Consider the following 18,399-nt stretch of genomic DNA (forward strand, 5'->3'; position numbering starts at 1 on the left):
GTAAAGGGAAGACCTTTTAGAATGGAGATAAGGAGAAATGTCTTCAGCCAGAGAATGGTGAATCTATGGAATTCACTTCCATGGAAGGCTGTGATGGCCAGGTAATTTGGTATATTTAAGACAGAGATAGATTCTTGAATATCAAGGGAACAAGGGTTATAGGGAGAAAGCAGGAGAATGGATTTGAGAAACTTATTAGCCATGATCGAACGGCGGAGCTGACTTGATGGGCTGAATGGCCTAATTTCTGCTCCTATGTCTTATGGTCTTATGGTCTCAGGCTGACAGACTGACCGTGAGACATAACAGAATACTGTGGCTGTGTCAAAGTCCTGTAACTCACGGCACAGCAATACAATGGGAATATCTATGCAACTTAGACTGTAATGGTTCAAAAAGATGGCTCACCACTTCCTTTTCAAGGCAAACTAAGTATAGGCAGGAAATGTCGATATTGCATTGATGTCCAGGAACAAGGATTTATTTTCAACAAACTCAGACACGGTTCTTTTAGAAACCAGTTTATGATTACATTTTCTTGCTGATATCCGAGGAGATGGTTTAACGAGGTTAAGATTAACTTGCAGGAAGTAGTGAATCAAAGTGGGAACCAAAGAATTGACGTTTGAAGTCCACCAGCCTGCGTGACTCACACATACAACCTGCCAGCCTTAACTACATTGTGGTTCCTGACATGAATGGATGCCCTAAGGTATTGAGGCTGCCATGGAAACGAGAATCTTCCACCAATAACAGCACTCACCAGAGACGTGGGATTAAATTCCCGCCATTCTGCAAGCTCAGAGGCAGACACCCTACACCATCACCAACACACATTTCCAGGGTGGCCCTACACTGAGTGAAATGAACAGTTTTGTGGATAACTTACAGACCGTTCTGTGGCATGTTGCCAAATTAGACCATAAGACCATAAGACATAGGAGTGGAAGTAAGGCCATTCGGCCCATCGAGTCCACTCCGCCATTCAATCATGGCTGATGCGCATTTCAGCTCCACTTACCAGCGTTCTCCCCGTAGCCCTTAATTCCTCTAGACAACAAGAATCTATCAATCTCGGCCTTGAAGACATTTAGCGTCCCGGCTTCCACTGCACTCCATGGCAATGAATTCCACAGGCCCACCACTCTCTGGCTGAAGAAATGTCTTCGCATTTCTGTTCTGAAATGACCCCCTCTAATTCTAAGGCTGTGTCCACGGGTCCTAGTCTCCTCGTCTAACTGAAACAATTTCCTAGCAAGCACCTTTTCCAAGCCATGTATTATTTTGTACGTCTCTATTAAGTCTCCCCTTAATCTTCTAAACTCCAACGAATACAATCCCAGTATCCTCAGCCGTTCCTCATATGTTAGACCTGTCATTCCAGGGATCATCCGTGTGAATCTCCGCTGGACACGTTCCAGTGCCAGTATATCCTTCCTGAGGTGTGGGAACCAAAACTGGACACAGTACTCCAAATGGGGCCTAACCAGAGCTTTATAAAGTCTTAGTAGTACATCTCTGCTTTTATATTCCAACCCTCTTGAGATAAGAGACAACATTGCATTCGCTTTCTTAATCACGGACTCAACCTGCATGTTTACCTTTAGAGAATCCTCGACTAGCAGTCCCAGATCCCTTTGTGCTTTGGCTTTATTAATTTTCTCACCATTTAGAAAGTAGTCTATGCTTTTATTCTTTTTGCCAAAGTGCAAGACCTCGCACTTGCTCACGTTAAATTCCATCAGCCATTTCCTGGACCACTCTCCCAACCTGGCTAGATCCTTCTGTAGCCTCCCCACTTCCTCAGTACTACCTGCCTGTCCACCTAACTTCGTATCATCGGCAAACTTCGCTAGAATGCCCCCGGTTCCCTCATCCAAATCATTAATATATAATGCGAACAGCTGTGGCCCCAGCACCGAACCCTGCGGGACACCGCTCATCACCGGCTGCCATTCTGAAAAAGAACCTTTTATCCCAACTCTCTGCCTTCTGTTAGACAGCCAATCCTCAATCCATCCCAGCAGCTCACCTCGAACACCATGGGCCCTCACCTTGCTCAGCAGCCTCCCGTGTGGCACCTTATCAAAGGCCTTTTGAAAGTCTAGATAGACCACATCCACTGGGTTTCCCTGGTCTAACCTACTTGTTCCCTCTTCAAAAAATTCCAACAGATTTGTCAGGCATGACCTCCCTTTACTAAATCCATGTTGACTTGTTCTAATCAGATTCTGCTCTTCCAAGAATTTAGAAACTTCATCCTTAATGATGGATTCTAGAATTTTACCAACAACCGAGGTTAAGCTGATTGGCCTATAATTTTCCATCTTTTGCCTTGATCCTTTCTTGAACAAGGGGGTTACAACAGCCATCTTCCAATCATCCGGGACCTTTCCTGACTCCAGTGACTCTTGAAAGATCTCAACCAATGCCTCTGCTATTTCCTCAGCCACCTCTCTCAGAACTCTAGGGTGTATCCCATCGGGGCCAGGAGATTTATCAATTTTAAGACTTTTTAACTTTTCTAGCACATTATGTTCAGTGATAACACGGGAAAGACTGACATAATTTCAAGGTTTTATTGAAATCTTTATTAACATTCTGACATGAATTTATTTTTCCGAGATATGTTTCTCCTTATCAGCAGAGGGCTTTTAGCTTCTTGCATGCTATGACCGAGCAGGAAATAGATAGAACATAGAACATAGAAAAGTACAGCACAGAACAGGCCCTTTGGCCCACGATGTTGTGCCGAGATTTAATCCTAATGTAAAATATAGTAACTTAACCTACGCACCCCTTAAATCAGCCATGATCATATTGAATGGCGGTGCAGGCTCGAAGGGCTGAATGGCCTACTCCTGCACCTATTGTCTATTGTCTATTGTCTAACTCACTGCTATCCATGTGCATGTCCAGCAGTCGCTTAAATGTCCCCAATGACTCTGCTTCCACCACCACCGCTGGTAACGCATTCCATGCATGCACAACTCTGTGTAAAAAACCTACATCTGACATCTCCTTTACACCTTCCTCCTAATATCTTCAAACGATGACTTCTCATACCAGTCAATCCTGCCCTGGGGAAATGTCTCTGGCTATTGACTTTATCTAGTCCATTCATTATTTTGTATACCTCTATCAGGTCTCCTCTCTTCCTCCTTCTCTCCAGAGAGAAAAGTCCAAGCCTATTCAACCTTTCTTCATAAGGCAAGCCCTCTAGTCCAGGTAGCATCCTGGTAAACCTTCATTGCACCCTCTCCAAAGCCTCTGTATCTTTCCTATAATAGGATGACCAGAACTGGACACAATATTCCAAGTGTGGCCTCACCAGGGACTTGAGGAATTGCAGCAAAACCACGCAGCTCTTAAATTCTATCTCCCTGTCAATAAAAGCCAAAATACCATATGCTTTCTTAACAACCCTATCCACTTGGGTGGCAACTTTGAGGAATCTATGTACTTGCACACCCAGATCCATCTGTTCCTCCACACTGCCAAGAATCCTGTCTTTAATCCCATATTCAGCATTTGAGTCCAACCTTCCAAAATCCATCACTTCGCATTTATCCAGGTTGAACTCCATCTGCCATTTCTCATCCCAGCTCTGCATCCTGTCTATGTCGCGCTGCAGCCTGCAGTAGCCCTCTATACTATCGGCAATACCTCCAACCTTTGTGTCATCTACAAATTTACTAACCCACCCCTCAACCTCCTCAACCAAGTCATTTTAAAAATTACAAAGAGCAGAGGCCCAAGAACAGAGTCCTGGGGGACCCCACTCAACACTGTTCTCCAGGCAGAATGCTTTCCATCTACAACCACTCTCTGGCTTCTGTCAGCCAGCCAATTCTGAATCCAGACAGCCAAATCTCCCCAAAACTTCCTGACTTTATGAATGAGCCTACCATGGGAAACACTATCAAATGCCTTGCTGAAGTCCATATACACCACATCCACTGCTCAACCATTGTCGACCTGTCTTGACACCTCCTCAAAGAACTCAATAAGATTTGTGAGGCATGACCTGCCCCTCACAAAGCCATGCTGACTGCCTTTAATCACACCATGCTTTGCCAAATAGTCATAAATCCTATCCCTCAGAATTCTTTCCAAAACTTTGCTGATCATAGGTGTAAGACTGACTGGTCTGTAATTGCCAGCGATTTCACTATTCCCCTTCTTGAAAAGAGGAACAACATTCGCCTCCTTCCAATCCTCTGTGGAGAGTGAGGAGGCAAATATCCTTGCCAGCGGCTTAGCAACCTCCTTTCTCGCTTCCCGGAGCAATCTAGGATAAATCTGGTCTGGACCTGGGGACTTGTCAATCTTAATGTTTTCCAAAATTTCTAGCACATCAACTTCATCAATCTTGATCTGGTCAAGACTGTATCCCAGCTCCTCAAAGTTTTCATTTACAACAAGTTCCCTTTCCTTGGTGAAATCAGAAACAAAAACTCATTTAGGGCTTCCCCTATCTGCTCAGACTCCACGCACAAGTTCACTCCGCTATCCCTGATCGGCCCTACCTTCTCCCTGATCATTCTCTTATTCCTCACGTATGAGCAAAATTCCTGTGGATTCTCCCTAATCCTTCTTGCCAAGCCTTTTTCGTGCCCCCTCCTGGATCTCCTCAGTCCAATTCTGAGCTCCTTTCTAGCAAGCCTGTAATCCTCTAAAGCTGTGCTAGATCCTTGCTTCCTCCTTACATAAGCTGCCTTCTTCCTTTTGATGAGAAGTTCCTCTGTTCTCGTCATCCCCTTCTTACTTGCCTCAGAGGAACAAGTTTGTGCATCACTCACAACAACTGCTTCTTAAACAGTCTCCACATGTCTGCTGTGCCCTTTCTGTGGAACAATTGCTCCCAGTCTATACTTCCCAACTCCTGTCTGATCAAGTCATAATTTCCTTTTCCCCAATTGAATATCTTCCCTCGGTAATTGCTCCTTTCACTTTCCAAATGTGAGCTGAAAATGTGTTGCTAGAAAAGCGCAGCAGGTCAGGCAGCATCGAAGGAGTAGGAGAATCAACGTTTCGGGCATGAGCCCTTCTTCATGCTAAATGTGAGGCAGTTGTGATCACTGTCACCAAAATGTGTGGAGGGTAAGAGCAGGAAGGTGAAATATGATCTCAACACACTGGGTTAGATACAGATCTGATGTTCAAAGGGTAGCCTTCAGGCCTGGACTGATAAATAGCAAGTAACATGGCTCAGTGGCTAGTGCTACTGCCTCATAGGACCAGCAACTCAGATTCAATTCCAGCCGCAGGTGACTGTCTGTGTGGAGTTTGCACATTCTCCCTGTGTCTGCGTGGGTTTCCTCCAGGTGCTCCGGTTTCCTCATATGCAGGTTAGATGGATTGGCGAGGCTAAATTGCCCCATAGTGTCCAGGGATCCGCAGGCTGGGTGGGTTAGCCATGGGAAATGCAGGGCTACAGGAATTGGATGGGGTGCTCTTCAGAGGGTCGGTGTGGACTCGATGGACTGAATGGCCTGCTTCAACACTGTAGGGATTCTATGAAGAAAGAATCTAACAAACTCCAGGTATTACCATCACTGAATCTCCTATTATCAACATCCTGTGCTCATCAATGACAAGAAACCTTACTGCACCAGCTACATAAATACCAAAGCCACAAGAACAACTCAGAGGCTGTGGATTCTGCATCAAATAACTCATCTCTTGACTTCAAAAACCTGGTAGGCACAAGCCAATATTGTAGTGGAATGCCTAGATGAATACAGCTCCAACAACGGTCATGAAGCTACACTCTACATAGGACAAAGCTACCGACCAATCAACTTCCAACATTCACTTCCTCCACCACTGTACTGCAACAACTCACTCCAACCTCTCTGACAGAATCTGTGACCTTTCTCACCTAAAAGGAAAAGCAAAGTGAACAGCGTGGAATATTGTCACCAGCAAGAACCCCAGCAAACTATGCACCATTTTGATTTGGAACTAGCTCACTGTTCCGGGGTCTAACTCATGGATCTCCCTTTCTAACAGCACTGTGTGTGTACCTGTAACAGATGGACTGCAGCAAATAAGGAAGTGGCTCGCCTCTTCCTCCTGGGGATTTAGGGATGGTGAACAAACACTGACTGATTGCCACATCCCATTGAGAGAATTAAAACTGAAGAAACTGCACTCTAGCTGTCCACCAGGTGATGTAACAGGAAACCTGATAGAGCTAGATGACATAATGGTCTGGCACAAGCTGGGATACCCTTTGCAATATAATAACATAGGAAAATCTTCTAAAGTTTATTAGAATCACACATCCATATGTCAACCCAAAATAGTCTTATACGAGCTAGGAGGAACAAATAAAGGTCAAATTTGCCATTCTCCATTGATATCATGATGAGAAATATGATTATTTCTTCATAAATATACAATATTTGAGCTATCTGTATGTTAATGAAGCCACATTGTTGAATTACCTGATGCATAGCTCTCATCATTTGATGCTTAGTCTGAAAGTCGGCATCATCTGAAAGAGAACACAATGCAACGTTTATAAGCCTTGATGTTTTAATGTATCTGTGTTACTGAAGAATAAGGTTGATCCAAAGTTCAGGAGTACCTTACCTAAGTTAATTGTTCTGAAAGGAGTTAATGTTTATGTTATATTTGCTCCTTTGTGTTTCTGATGTTGTATACAATCAGTGGGTGAAGACCAAAATATTCCACTCCCACTTACAAAGGGAGGTGCTGGACTTGGGTGGGCAAAAGTCAGAAGTCACATGACACTAGTTCATAGTTCAACGGGTTAATTTAAAAATCACAAACTGTTGGAGCATAGAATATTCGGCTGTGATGTGTGCATAGGATACTCTGACAGTCTGGATCAAAGGTCTTGGTCAATCTGTTCAGTTGACGGGTGTGTTCTTTGGTCAGATCGGCAGTGAGTTGTCTGTTGTGTTCCTGGTTGTTCTGTTGTTGGCATGCTTCTTTGCAATAGTCCTTTCTATTTTGTATGATAATGGCTCCTCCTTTGTCTGCTGGTTTGACGACAATGCTGCAGTTAGTCTTGAGAGTATGGATGGCATTTGCATTGTGTTTGGGTGACATTCTGCACTATCTTGTGAGCACAGTTTATGAATCTGGTGTTGACACATCTCCTGATGGCTCAAGCCTTGGGCAGCAGCCTTCTGGAAGGGTCGAATCGACTCTTTCTTCTTTGGTCACGGCACCATGGATCTCTCTGTTGACCATTCCAGTTCATTGGTTGTCTCAGTGGCTCACTGCTGACATCTTGGAGTTAGTGGAAGAATGCCTTGAGCCTCATTTGTCTGATGAATTTCTCTGTGTCTGACGAAAAGGCTACACTCCAAAAGCATGTGATTTCAAATAAACTTGTTGGACTATAACCTGGTGTCGTGGAATTTCTGACTTTCAAAGCGAGCAGATGTATTTGTACCAGCTCCCTAAAGTCTCAGTAATTATGCTTGACCAAATGAATTTGAACTCATCGCTATCATGCAACAAGCCTTGATATTATCAAAAGTCAGTGCCTCTTCTGTAGATACTCTACGCTGTTATTGTTTTACTATTGTCATGAGATGATCTCAAGATAAAGCAAACACAAGGAGAACTAGTACCAGTGCCTCAAAACTGGAGGCCTTTGACCAGCGGTGTGCCGCAGGGATCAGCACTGGGTCCTCTGCTTTTTGTCATTTATGTAACTTATTTGGCTGTAAATAAAGGAGGTGCAGTAAGTTTGCAGATGACACCAAAATTGGTGGTGTAGTGTTCAGCGAAGTAATTTATTTGGAGTACAACAGAATTTTGATCAGTTGGGCAAATGGGCTGAGGAGTGGCAGATGGAATTTAATTTAGATAAATGCGAGGTGCTGCATTTTGGTAAGGCAAATCAGGACAGGTTCATAATTCCTTGAAAATGGAGCCACAGGTAGACAGGATAGTGGAGGCAGTATTTGGTACACTTTATTGGTCAGGACATTGGGTATAAGAGCTGGAAGGTCATGTTGCAGCGTACAGGAAATGGGTTAGGCCACTTTTCGAATACTGTGTTCATTTCTGGTCTCCCTGATATACTAAGGATATTGTGAAACTTGAAAGGTTTCAGAAAAGACTAACCAGGATGCCGCCAGGATTGGAGGGTTTGAGCTATAGGGAGAGGCTGAATAGGCTGGGTCTGTTTTCCCTGGAGCATCGGGGGCAGTACCACACACTGGTAGGGGAGGAAGATACCACAGCTATCAGAAATAGCCATCTGCCAGGATTGAGTTTTTTGAAGTGATAAAGAAGATTAACGAAGGCAGAGCAGTGGAGATTGTCTATATAGATTTCAGTAAGGGGTTCGACAAGGTAACGCTGGTTAACAAGGTTAGATCACATGAAATACAGGGAGAACTAACCATTTGGATACAAAGTTGGCTCAAAGGTAGGAAACAGAGGGTAGTGGTAGAGGGTTGCTTCTCAGATTGGAGGCCTTTGACCAGCGGTGTGCCGCAGGGATCAGCACTGGGTCCTCTGCTTTTTGTCATTTATGTAACTTATTTGGCTGTAAATAAAGGAGGTGCAGTAAGTTTGCAGATGACACCAAAATTGGTGGTGTAGTGTTCAGCGAAGTAATTTATTTGGAGTACAACAGAATTTTGATCAGTTGGGCAAATGGGCTGAGGAGTGGCAGATGGAATTTAATTTAGATAAATGCGAGGTGCTGCATTTTGGTAAGGCAAATCAGGACAGGTTCATAATTCCTTGAAAATGGAGCCACAGGTAGACAGGATAGTGGAGGCAGTATTTGGTACACTTTATTGGTCAGGACATTGGGTATAAGAGCTGGAAGGTCATGTTGCGGCGTACAGGAAATGGGTTAGGCCACTTTTCGAATACTGTGTTCATTTCTGGTCTCCCTGATATACTAAGGATATTGTGAAACTTGAAAGGTTTCAAAAAGACTAACCAAGATGCCGCCAGGATTGGAGGGTTTGAGCTATAGGGAGAGGCTGAATAGGCTGGGTCTGTTTTCCCTGGAGCATCGGAGGCTGAGGGATGACTTTTAGAGGTTTCTAAAATCATGAGGGGCATGGATGGGGGAGACAGCCAAGATCTTTCTCCCAGGGCGAGAGGTTCAAAACTAGAGGGTATAGGTTTAATATGACAGGGGAAAGATTGAAAAGAACATATGGGGCAACTTTTTCACGCAGAGGATGGTACATGTATGAAATGAGTTCCCAGAGGAAGTGGTGGAGGCTGGTACAATTACAGCATTTAAAAGGCACCTGGATGGATATATGCACAGGGAAGTGGACCAAATGCTGGCAAACACAACTAGACTAATTCAGGATATCTGGTCAACATGGACGAGTTGGACCAGGGAGTCTATTTCCATGCTGTATGACTCTATGACTATCTGAGAAAATACCACAAGGATTTGAGCTGGTAATTTGAAGAATGTATCAGGTTTATTGTATGATATTGAATGAGCAGCCCATTTTACAGAATATGGACTGGCATCAGGCAAGACTATCAGAGTAATAAGTAATTGTTGATCTGTTACTAGGAAAGGTACCTACCCACATCAGCCTCTAGTTCTGTTGTTTTTGCTTGATCAGTCATATCATTGAGCAGTTGACTTCATTATTCATGTAAGCAGATGATTTTCAGAAAACATAGGAGCAAATAGATGGCCTAGGTAGCATCACCCACCTTTGAGAACAACTTTGACTTTGTGAAATTTGTAAGGGTTCAGAAAAGATTTGTAAGGATGTTGCCAGGGTTGGAGGGTTTGAGCTATAGGGATAGGCTGAATAGTCTGGGGCTGTTTTCCCTGGAGCGTTGGAGGCTGAGGGGTGACCTTATAGAGGTTTATAAAATCATGAGGGGCATGGATAGGATAAATAGATAGTCTTTTCTCAGGGGTGGGCAAGTCCAGAACTAGAGGGCATAGGTTTAGGGTGAGAGGGGAAAGAGATAAAAGGGACCTGAGGGGCAACCTTTTCATGCAGAGGGTGTTGTGTGTATAGAATGAGCTGCCAGAGGAGATGGTGGAGGCTGGTACAGTTACAACATTTAAAAGGCATGTGGATGGGTATATGGCAGCACAGTAGCACAGTGGTTAGCACTGCTGCCTCACAGCGCCAGAGATCCGGGTTCAATTCCTGCCTCAGGCAACTGTCTGTGTGGAGTTTGCACATTCTCCCCGTGTCTGTGTGGGTTTCCTCCAGGTGCTCCGGTTTCCTCCCACAGTCCAAAAATGTGCAGGTTAGGTGAATTGGCCATACTAAATTGCCTGTAGTTTTGGAGGAATAGGTCTGGGTGGGTTGCTCTTCGGCGGGTCGATGTGGACTTGTTGGGCTGAAGGGCCTGTTTCCACACTTAAGTAAGTAATCTAATCATGAATAAGAAGGATTTAGAGGGATATGGACCATGTGCTGGCAAATGGGACTACATTAGGTTAGGATATCTGGTCAGCATGGACGAGTTGCACTGAAGGATCTGTTTCCATGATGTACATCTCTATGACTCTATAAGGAAACTAATTTGACCTGCCATGCCCATCCCAATCTTTATTACCCATTCTATTTAAGTATCGGTCCCAGGGCGCCCTGGAGGTTTATTCACTCTGACCCTCCACTTTCTTGCACAGTTTGTATCACACAGTCCTCCTGGCTGGTCCACCAACCCAATATTACAGCAAACATGACCCTGTTAGAGTTCATCAGGTAGCCATGGTGATTCCATGTGGAATTGATGCTACCAGGCTGCCTGGTATGAGCTCTAGAATCCCAATGGTTGTGCACAGGCCCATTGCTGGAGATAAAGCTGGACAACTACATTGGCAGAATCCTACTTGAGAGTCAACATGTCCAGAGCAGGAACTGAGGCCTGCATAACAAAGCAGAAAGGAGGGGGAAGGAAACACAATGAGGTGCTATCCCTCCATAGAGGGGAACCATGGGAATGTTAATCCTGCCTTCTGACATCATACCATTCTTGCCCCATGGTGATCCTGGCCATGATCAAGGTTCAGTCCGATAAAAATTAGATGGTTCAATCTGTATGATCTGATCCCATTTCCATTTGTGTGTGAAGGTGTGGAAATGTTTACTCATGGGGAAGGGTCTCAAGGCTGCACTGGCCAAATACCATTCTCGTCCGATATCAGAAGAGAGGAATCAGAACGGAGAATTCAGCTCAATAAATTATACAGTCTATGTACATTCCCTCTTCAAACTTTGAATCAAAGACTAGAATCCTTACAGCATGAATCCCTTCGGTCCATTTATTCCACACTAAACCTCTGAAGAGCATCCACCCCCCACCCCCACACCTACCCTATTACTGCAACCCTGCATGTCCCATGGCTAATTCAATTAGCCCGCGCATCCCTGGACATGATGGGCAATTCAGCATGACCAATCCACCTAACCTGCACATGTTTGGACTGTGGAAGGAAACCCACACAGACACAGAGAGAACATGCAAACTCCATACAGACAGTTGCCCGAGGATGGAATCAAACTCAGGCTCCTGGCTCTGTGAGACAGCAGTCACTGTGAATGCGTCCTCTGGACGACAACTGAATTAGAAATAGAATTAGGTTTTACTGTCACTTGCACTCAAATACGGGATACATGAGTACAGCAAAAAGTTTACAATGTTGCCATTCACAGTGCCGTCTTAGGTACAAGGTATAAAACCTTAGATGGAGAGTAGAAAAATATTACAGTTCTTGTCAGTATAAAGTAATAAATAAGAAAGAAAGTTAGAAGTTCCAAATGACCGTGCTTTTTGTTGGATCAAAAGCGGTCCTTACCTCTCATGTCTCCAAACTGTCGGTTCCTGGAGCTCTGCTGAATGATCTTCTTCATTTCCTGTAGCTCTGCGTGTTCCTTAGCGTGCAGGCTTTTCAGGTTGGCCACATGTTCCATCATTATTTGCACACCCCGACTTATCCGGGCTTCCTGCAAAGGCACATCACACACAGACAGCTCGTATAATGATCCTTTCAGTTAGGAATCTGCCAGAGTGAATATGTGTTGGAGGCTCATGGATATAATATTGTGGTCACATCTCTGATCCAGGCTCTATATGAAGGCTTCTTCCTTAGGGGAAGTGTAGGATTGTCCAAGACATGCATTCATTATCCTTCTTCCAAATTCTAATTATGACACCAGTTCAAATTATTGTGCACATGCTGAAACACTTAATGTTCAGATCAGGAAAGATATCGAATTGTCATGAAATAGGGAAAACTTGGATAGAGCTCAGAGGCAACCCTCTCTGCCCAACTCCAGTAAGTTCAGTGGCCCATTCTAACTCCCCAGTCTCAAATGCATTGAGCTGAATCCAACCCGAAACCTGTGGGAATGTTATGCATGCAGTGGTAGAAATTTCTTTTCTCATGATCTTCTGTTAACTCGCCAGGGCATTTGAATCTGAAGCAGCAACTAAAGGTGGGAATCCTACAAAGGGGCTGTGCTGCAAATTAAAAAAAACACAATGCTCCACAGTAGATGGTTTGTAAGTAAGTGATCTAAGTTGACAGGTCTACAAATGGGAGCCTGGTAACAGCATTGACAATAGTACAGGATGCAAATGATAGTCCAGCCATATAAACTGGTGGCGTGCATTGCTGCAAAGACAGGAACTGAAGTTTGACTAAGTTGTTAATAGGATTCCTGAGACTGACAATGGTACATGCCTATTAATAGGAGCCTGCTACCAATATTGACAATTTTAATATTGTGACCCCCTGCAGCTACAAATTTTAACATGTATAAGGCATTGGTGAGACCACACCTGGAATACTGTGCCCAGTTTAGATCTCCTTACTCGAGGAAGAGTGTGCTGCTACTGCAGACAGTTCAGCAGAGGTTCAGAGATGAAATGGCTGTCGTTTGAGGAACAGGTTGAATAGTTTGGGATGGTACTTGCTGGAGTTCAGAAGAATGAGGGGGCATCTTATTGAGGATATAAAATGCTAAAAAGGATTGATGAGGTGGAAGTTGAACAGACAGTCCTTGTGGGACAGTCTAGATCAAGCGGTCACAGATAGAGAGTGAGAGAGGAGGTCGGTTCAAAACTGAGATGAGGAGGAATGACCTCTCTCAGGGGGATGTGAATCTATGGAACTCACTGCCTCAGAACGCGGTGGAGGCAGAATTGATTAACAGATTCAAAAAAGAAAGAGAAATGTTTCTAATGTAAAGCAGAATTATGGGCTTTGGGGAGCAGGCAGGAGAGTCGAGCTCAGATCAGGATAAGACCCGCCATGATCATGTTAAATGGCAGAGCGGGCTCGAGGGGCTGAATTGCCTACCCCTGCTCCTAATTTCACTGTTCCTATGTTTGTTCCTATACCTTTTATTAGTATTTGAATATTGCATATAAATTAAACGGCCCTAAATGTTGATGATGAACTATAAATCTCAGTGAAGTATAATGCCCTCCAGGGTGATGGCTAATCTGCACACACATACCTGGTGTACGGCACCCAGTATCTCGGAGTTGTTGGTCACCCGTGTGATGGAAGCTTCCACAACCTGAAGGTTGTACTCGAGCTGCTTTCGAGTCTCCCGCCTCTGCCTGTCTGAACAAGCTGCTTTCAGTTTCTGCACAGAACCAGTCATGACCATTAGTTCGGAACATCACCGCAAACCCTCCATTCCCCCCTGTCACTGGATGAGAGCCCTACAGCGCAGGCTAATGTCCTGGTGGCACAAGTTCAAACCCCACCTTGGCAGATGGTGAAATTTGAATTAAATTTTTAAAAAGTTGAAATTAAAAGCTAGCCCAGCTGTGTAACCATTGATGATTGTCATTAAAACCTGACTGGCTTACTTACGTCATGTGGGGGTGGAAACCTGCTATTCTTATCTTATCTGGCCTCCATGTGACTTCAGAACCAAAGCAATTTTGTTGATTCTTAACTGCCTTCTGAAATAACCTAGCAAGGCACTCACTTCCAAGGCAATGAGGAGTAGAGGTAAATGCTAGCCTAGTTAGTAACACCCAAGTCCCATGAATTAATAAAAATAAATACTTCACACACTTTGTTATGTTCAATGGCTCAATTATTCTGTGTTTGATTGTGCTAGTCTGTTGACTGATCTATGCTTACTGTGCTTCATAGTTTAAGTCTCAGAGATAAGTAAAGAGACATCATGGAAGCTCCCAGAAATTGAGCTGGGAGGATATTACAGATGTTTATGGTATAAAATTCTACACTCTCAACAACTACGATCATCTCTGTATAAATAAGAGACATGAAATATACTGTACAGCAATTTCCAGATCTTGCCTCCATTTCTCCTCTATCTGTAATGCGAGTTTGCATCCCTCCTGAACAAGGGTCCAATTTCCAGCAGCGACATTACCTGCAGTATTACTCTGCATCCTTCCAGCTCCTTCTGGATGTTTTCCTCAGCCACATCCTGGGCTCGTTCCTCCACTTCAAGTCTTTGCTTCAGTGTGAACATGTCAGATTTAAAAGCGAGCGACAGGTGGACGAATGCAGACTTGGAAGGGGGAGAAAAAGAGAGAGGAGTCTCCAGTGTCAGAAAAAGGAACTCAATGGGAATCTGAACTGAGCGGCCATTTGGCCTGTGCTCGGCTTCAAACTCCTACTGTCATAGTGCTGGTCACATGGGCAGCACTCAAAGCATCAAGCACAACGCCTTACTGTGCAAAGGGAGAGGCTCCAAGTCCAGAGAAAAAGTACTGGGTCAATGGTCCATAGAAACAGCCACTTTCACCACTTCTGGCTCTCCCATACCACTTTTCAGTCAATGAAATATTTTTCGAAGTACAAATGCCATTGTAATTTGGAGAACATAATGGGCAAGATTCCACAGCAAGCAATACGATAATGACCACCATTATTACCCATCTGCTTTAAATGTGAAAACTCTCCTGCCCTTTTTGAATAGTACAGTGGGATCCTAAAGCTCAACCTTAGAGAATTGGTGGGGCCTCGATTTAACATTCTGTGGCCAGGGGCTGCTTACTCACAAAAACAGCACCTTGTGAACTCAAGTAATCCAAGCCCCAGCCGTTGGCTTGTGGTGGGCCGAACCAGTTGGAACTCGTTTAACTCAGAGGAAGGCAAGGGAAGTGACATAAGGTATAAATGCCTATTTGGTAGGAGAGCAATGAGGTAATTCTCCAAGTGTTCTTGGGCCAGAGCCTATAATGAAAGGCTCGGTAAATGAGCCAGAGCTAATGAGAGCAAGGCACCACAGTTTGGGAAGATATGGAAAAGTGATAAAAATGAAGGATTTAGGGCATGCAAGCAGTGAAAACTCTGGAGACCAATCTTCTCTGAAGTGGAGGACCCTGTGTCAGAAGCGTGGAGACTTGATAGAGGACTTGGATGGCCAGCGTGGATGGCTATTAGCCCTTACATGTGTGACCGTTCAGAGAATGCTTGAGAAACCTAATAGGTGTGTGCATACATTTTGGTCTTGTATGAATTGTCTGCCTATTTTTAACCCTTTCTTAACCAAACAGTGTGAATTGTATGCCTGTTTTAACTCACCGATAAAGCCAATTGTTGGTTGATATGGACTTAACTCTTCCTTTTTGTGCCGAGCCAATAAACTATTGTTGAGGGCGGTAACCAGGCAACAATTCCTTGCCGGTTGATAATATCATAGGTTGGCCATGATTTTCTTCCCAAATTATTTACCATTTTACTGCACAATTGACTACTTTTAACCTCAGTCATTACAACAACAACTTGCATTTTGTTGCACCTTATACTCAAAAACAGTGTCACCTCAGAAAGCCATAAATGGAAATGGTTGGGAGAATGGAGAAAGAGCTGGAAGATAAGGTGGGTGGAAATGGTCATAATGGATGGTAGAGGAGCATTGGGCAGGCTATCCATCAGAGTTCAGAGGAATAAGAAATGATCTCATTGAAACCTGCAAGATCCTGAAGGGTCTTGACAGAGTGCCTGCTGAGAGGGTGTCTCTTCTGTGGGAGAGACAACAGTTAGACATCACAGTTAAATAAACATGGTCTCCCAAGTTAAGACAGAGATATAGAGTCATAAGAGTCATGGAGCTATACCGCAAACAAATCCTTCAGTCCAATGCAACCATTCACCAGAATTTGGCCCATATCCCTCTAAACCAGTCCTATTCATATACCCATCCAAATGTCTTTTAAATGTTGTAATTGTACCAGCCTACATCACTTCCTCTGGCAGCTCATTCCATACACTCACCACCCTCTGCATGAAAATATTGCCCCTCAGATCCCACTCCTAAATCTTTCCCCTCTCACCTTAAACCTATGCCCTCTAGTTTTGGACTCCCCCACCCCTGGGAATAAGACCTTAGCTATTTATCCTATGCATGCCTCCCATAATTTTATAAACTTCTGTAAGGTGCACCCCTCAGCCTCTGACACTGCAGGGAAAATAACCCAGCCAATTCAGCCTTTCCCCATTACCCAAACTCTCCCACCCTGGCAACATCTTTTCCTGCACCCTTTCATGTTTAACACTATCTATCCTACAGCAGGGAGACCAGAACTGAATGCAGAATTCCAAAAGTGGCCGAAACAAATGTGGAGACATGTCTTCTCTCAGTAGATCTTTAGTTTCTCTTCCCTAGAGAAGGGCAGAGGTTGGGTCATTGAACAATTTAAGGCTTAGTTAGATGGCTTCTTGACTGTCAGGGGAGTCAAAGGAAATTGGGAGTATAGTGAAGTTGAGACCACAATTAGATTAACCCTGATCTTATCAAATGGCAGCGCAGACTAGCCTACGCTTGCTCCTAATTTGTATGTTTGTACAGAAACAACTGAATAAGGGGAGGTGTTTAAGGAGAGAAATTGGACAAGGCATCAAAGAATGCCTCAGTGACATTGACTGAAGAGAAATGGGAATGCACAGGATGAAGGGCTGAATGGTGTTGATGTTATTGCAAGGGCGATGAGAAAGGTCATAATGTTGAGGTCATGGATCATGTTGGGGAACAGTTACTTGCTCAATGGTTAAACTCAAAGGATAACCTGTTGTTCAGGTCCCAGAGGCAGTGTCAGACTGATCCAAAGATATTTCCAGGGCATGGGAGGGGTCTTCATTCCCCTGACACAGCAGTTGGAACAATTGGCCTCAGTGCCTTTAATGTTGGAGTAAGGAGCATGGAAAGGAGTTCCCACACACTCCTGGTCACTAACCATTGACACTGGCTAGAAGGTACATGGGCAGATGATTTGAGAATAGGATTGACTGTAGTTATTTTATCCTTTACTGTTGAACATTGACAGAAAACGAAAGGAGGCTGAACTTACCTCGACCTCTTTCTCAGTGTAGAACTCTCTGTAAAATAAGAATATGGATCATTTATTAAAATGGCACATTTGCCTCTCTCTGGGGTGTTTGATTTCCAATAAAAATAGCTACCGTTGTGGACACCATTTTAAATGCAACTTTGATGTTAACTTCCTGGAGGAAGAAACTCCACGCTATTACCTTTAATTGTACGGCATTGTGCATTAACTTGTGTAACATGTATTTCTCACAGATAATGGCTTCTAGCACAAAGTGAACTTTTGTAAAATGGTGGTAACAAATTTAATATCAATAATAATAACAACTTGGATTTTGATCATTGAGACAGCCCTGTGTAGAGGCACAGTCACTATCAAGCAACAATCTCCATGGAGGGGGAGGGGGTGCGGGGTCACTACCCCCACTACTGAAAGTAAAGCCTGGAATTATTAACCATGCTACAACCTTCAGGGCTGATCATTGGCTCCATGTGAGCAGTGCGAGAATTAGAACGAGAGCCCCTGCTCACTGAGGCCATTAGAGGGTAGCACTGGAGGTGTCAGTTCTTATTGAAATAACTGATATCCAGCTGTTGCCCTGCTCCAAGGCAAATGTGCAAGTTTGTACCTGAATCGTGCAATACTGAATGAAAAATGCTTTGCCCCACAACCTCACATAGACTGGTCAAAGAGGATACAGCACAAGTGTATTGCTGAGTTGGGGAGAGGGCTCATTTTAAATTTGGCTGAAGCCATGTCAGATCAGTTATCTGTCATACATTTCTCCCAGCTTGCCTTTCAAATGAAGTCAGTATGTCTCCTAATTTACACAATATATTAACTGATCTTTGCTGTTTATATAATGTGTTTATTGGCTGCCACAAACTAAAGTCAAAACTCTTACAGCAGAGTTAGAGTTCACATGACGACAGCAACCCAACTCATGTTCCATGTACAAATGCATTTCTCTAAACAACCACCTTTTATAAAACATATTCCTGCACAAGTTATACATAGCCACCAAAGAGAGCTATACGCTATTTTTGAAATGGTGGTAATTCTAGTCTGTCCCACTTTTATCAGTTTTTCCACATGCTTTTCATCCATTACCTTTAAAATATTCAGGTCCTT

At 43.9% G+C, this 18,399-nt stretch overlaps 1 protein-coding gene across 1 annotated transcript in view; it reads right to left on the reverse strand.

The window, feature by feature from the left end:
- The window catches only part of LOC122563300 (uncharacterized), a 95,249-nt gene that overhangs the window by 41,124 nt on the left and 35,726 nt on the right, over nt 1–18,399 (reverse strand). Inside the window, exons 7-11 of the mRNA XM_043717004.2 lie at nt 17,290–17,317; nt 14,364–14,504; nt 13,467–13,598; nt 11,801–11,948; nt 6,453–6,502 (exon numbers count right to left, since the gene is read on the reverse strand). Of these exons, the coding sequence (XP_043572939.2) occupies nt 6,453–6,502; nt 11,801–11,948; nt 13,467–13,598; nt 14,364–14,504; nt 17,290–17,317 (499 nt within the window). The remainder of the gene's footprint in view (nt 1–6,452; nt 6,503–11,800; nt 11,949–13,466; nt 13,599–14,363; nt 14,505–17,289; nt 17,318–18,399) is intronic.

This window comes from Chiloscyllium plagiosum, unplaced genomic scaffold (genome assembly GCF_037043375.1).
Source record: "Chiloscyllium plagiosum isolate Xiang-an unplaced genomic scaffold, Cpla_swu_hap1 HiC_scaffold_26, whole genome shotgun sequence".
Taxonomy (NCBI): Eukaryota; Metazoa; Chordata; class Chondrichthyes; order Orectolobiformes; family Hemiscylliidae; genus Chiloscyllium; species Chiloscyllium plagiosum.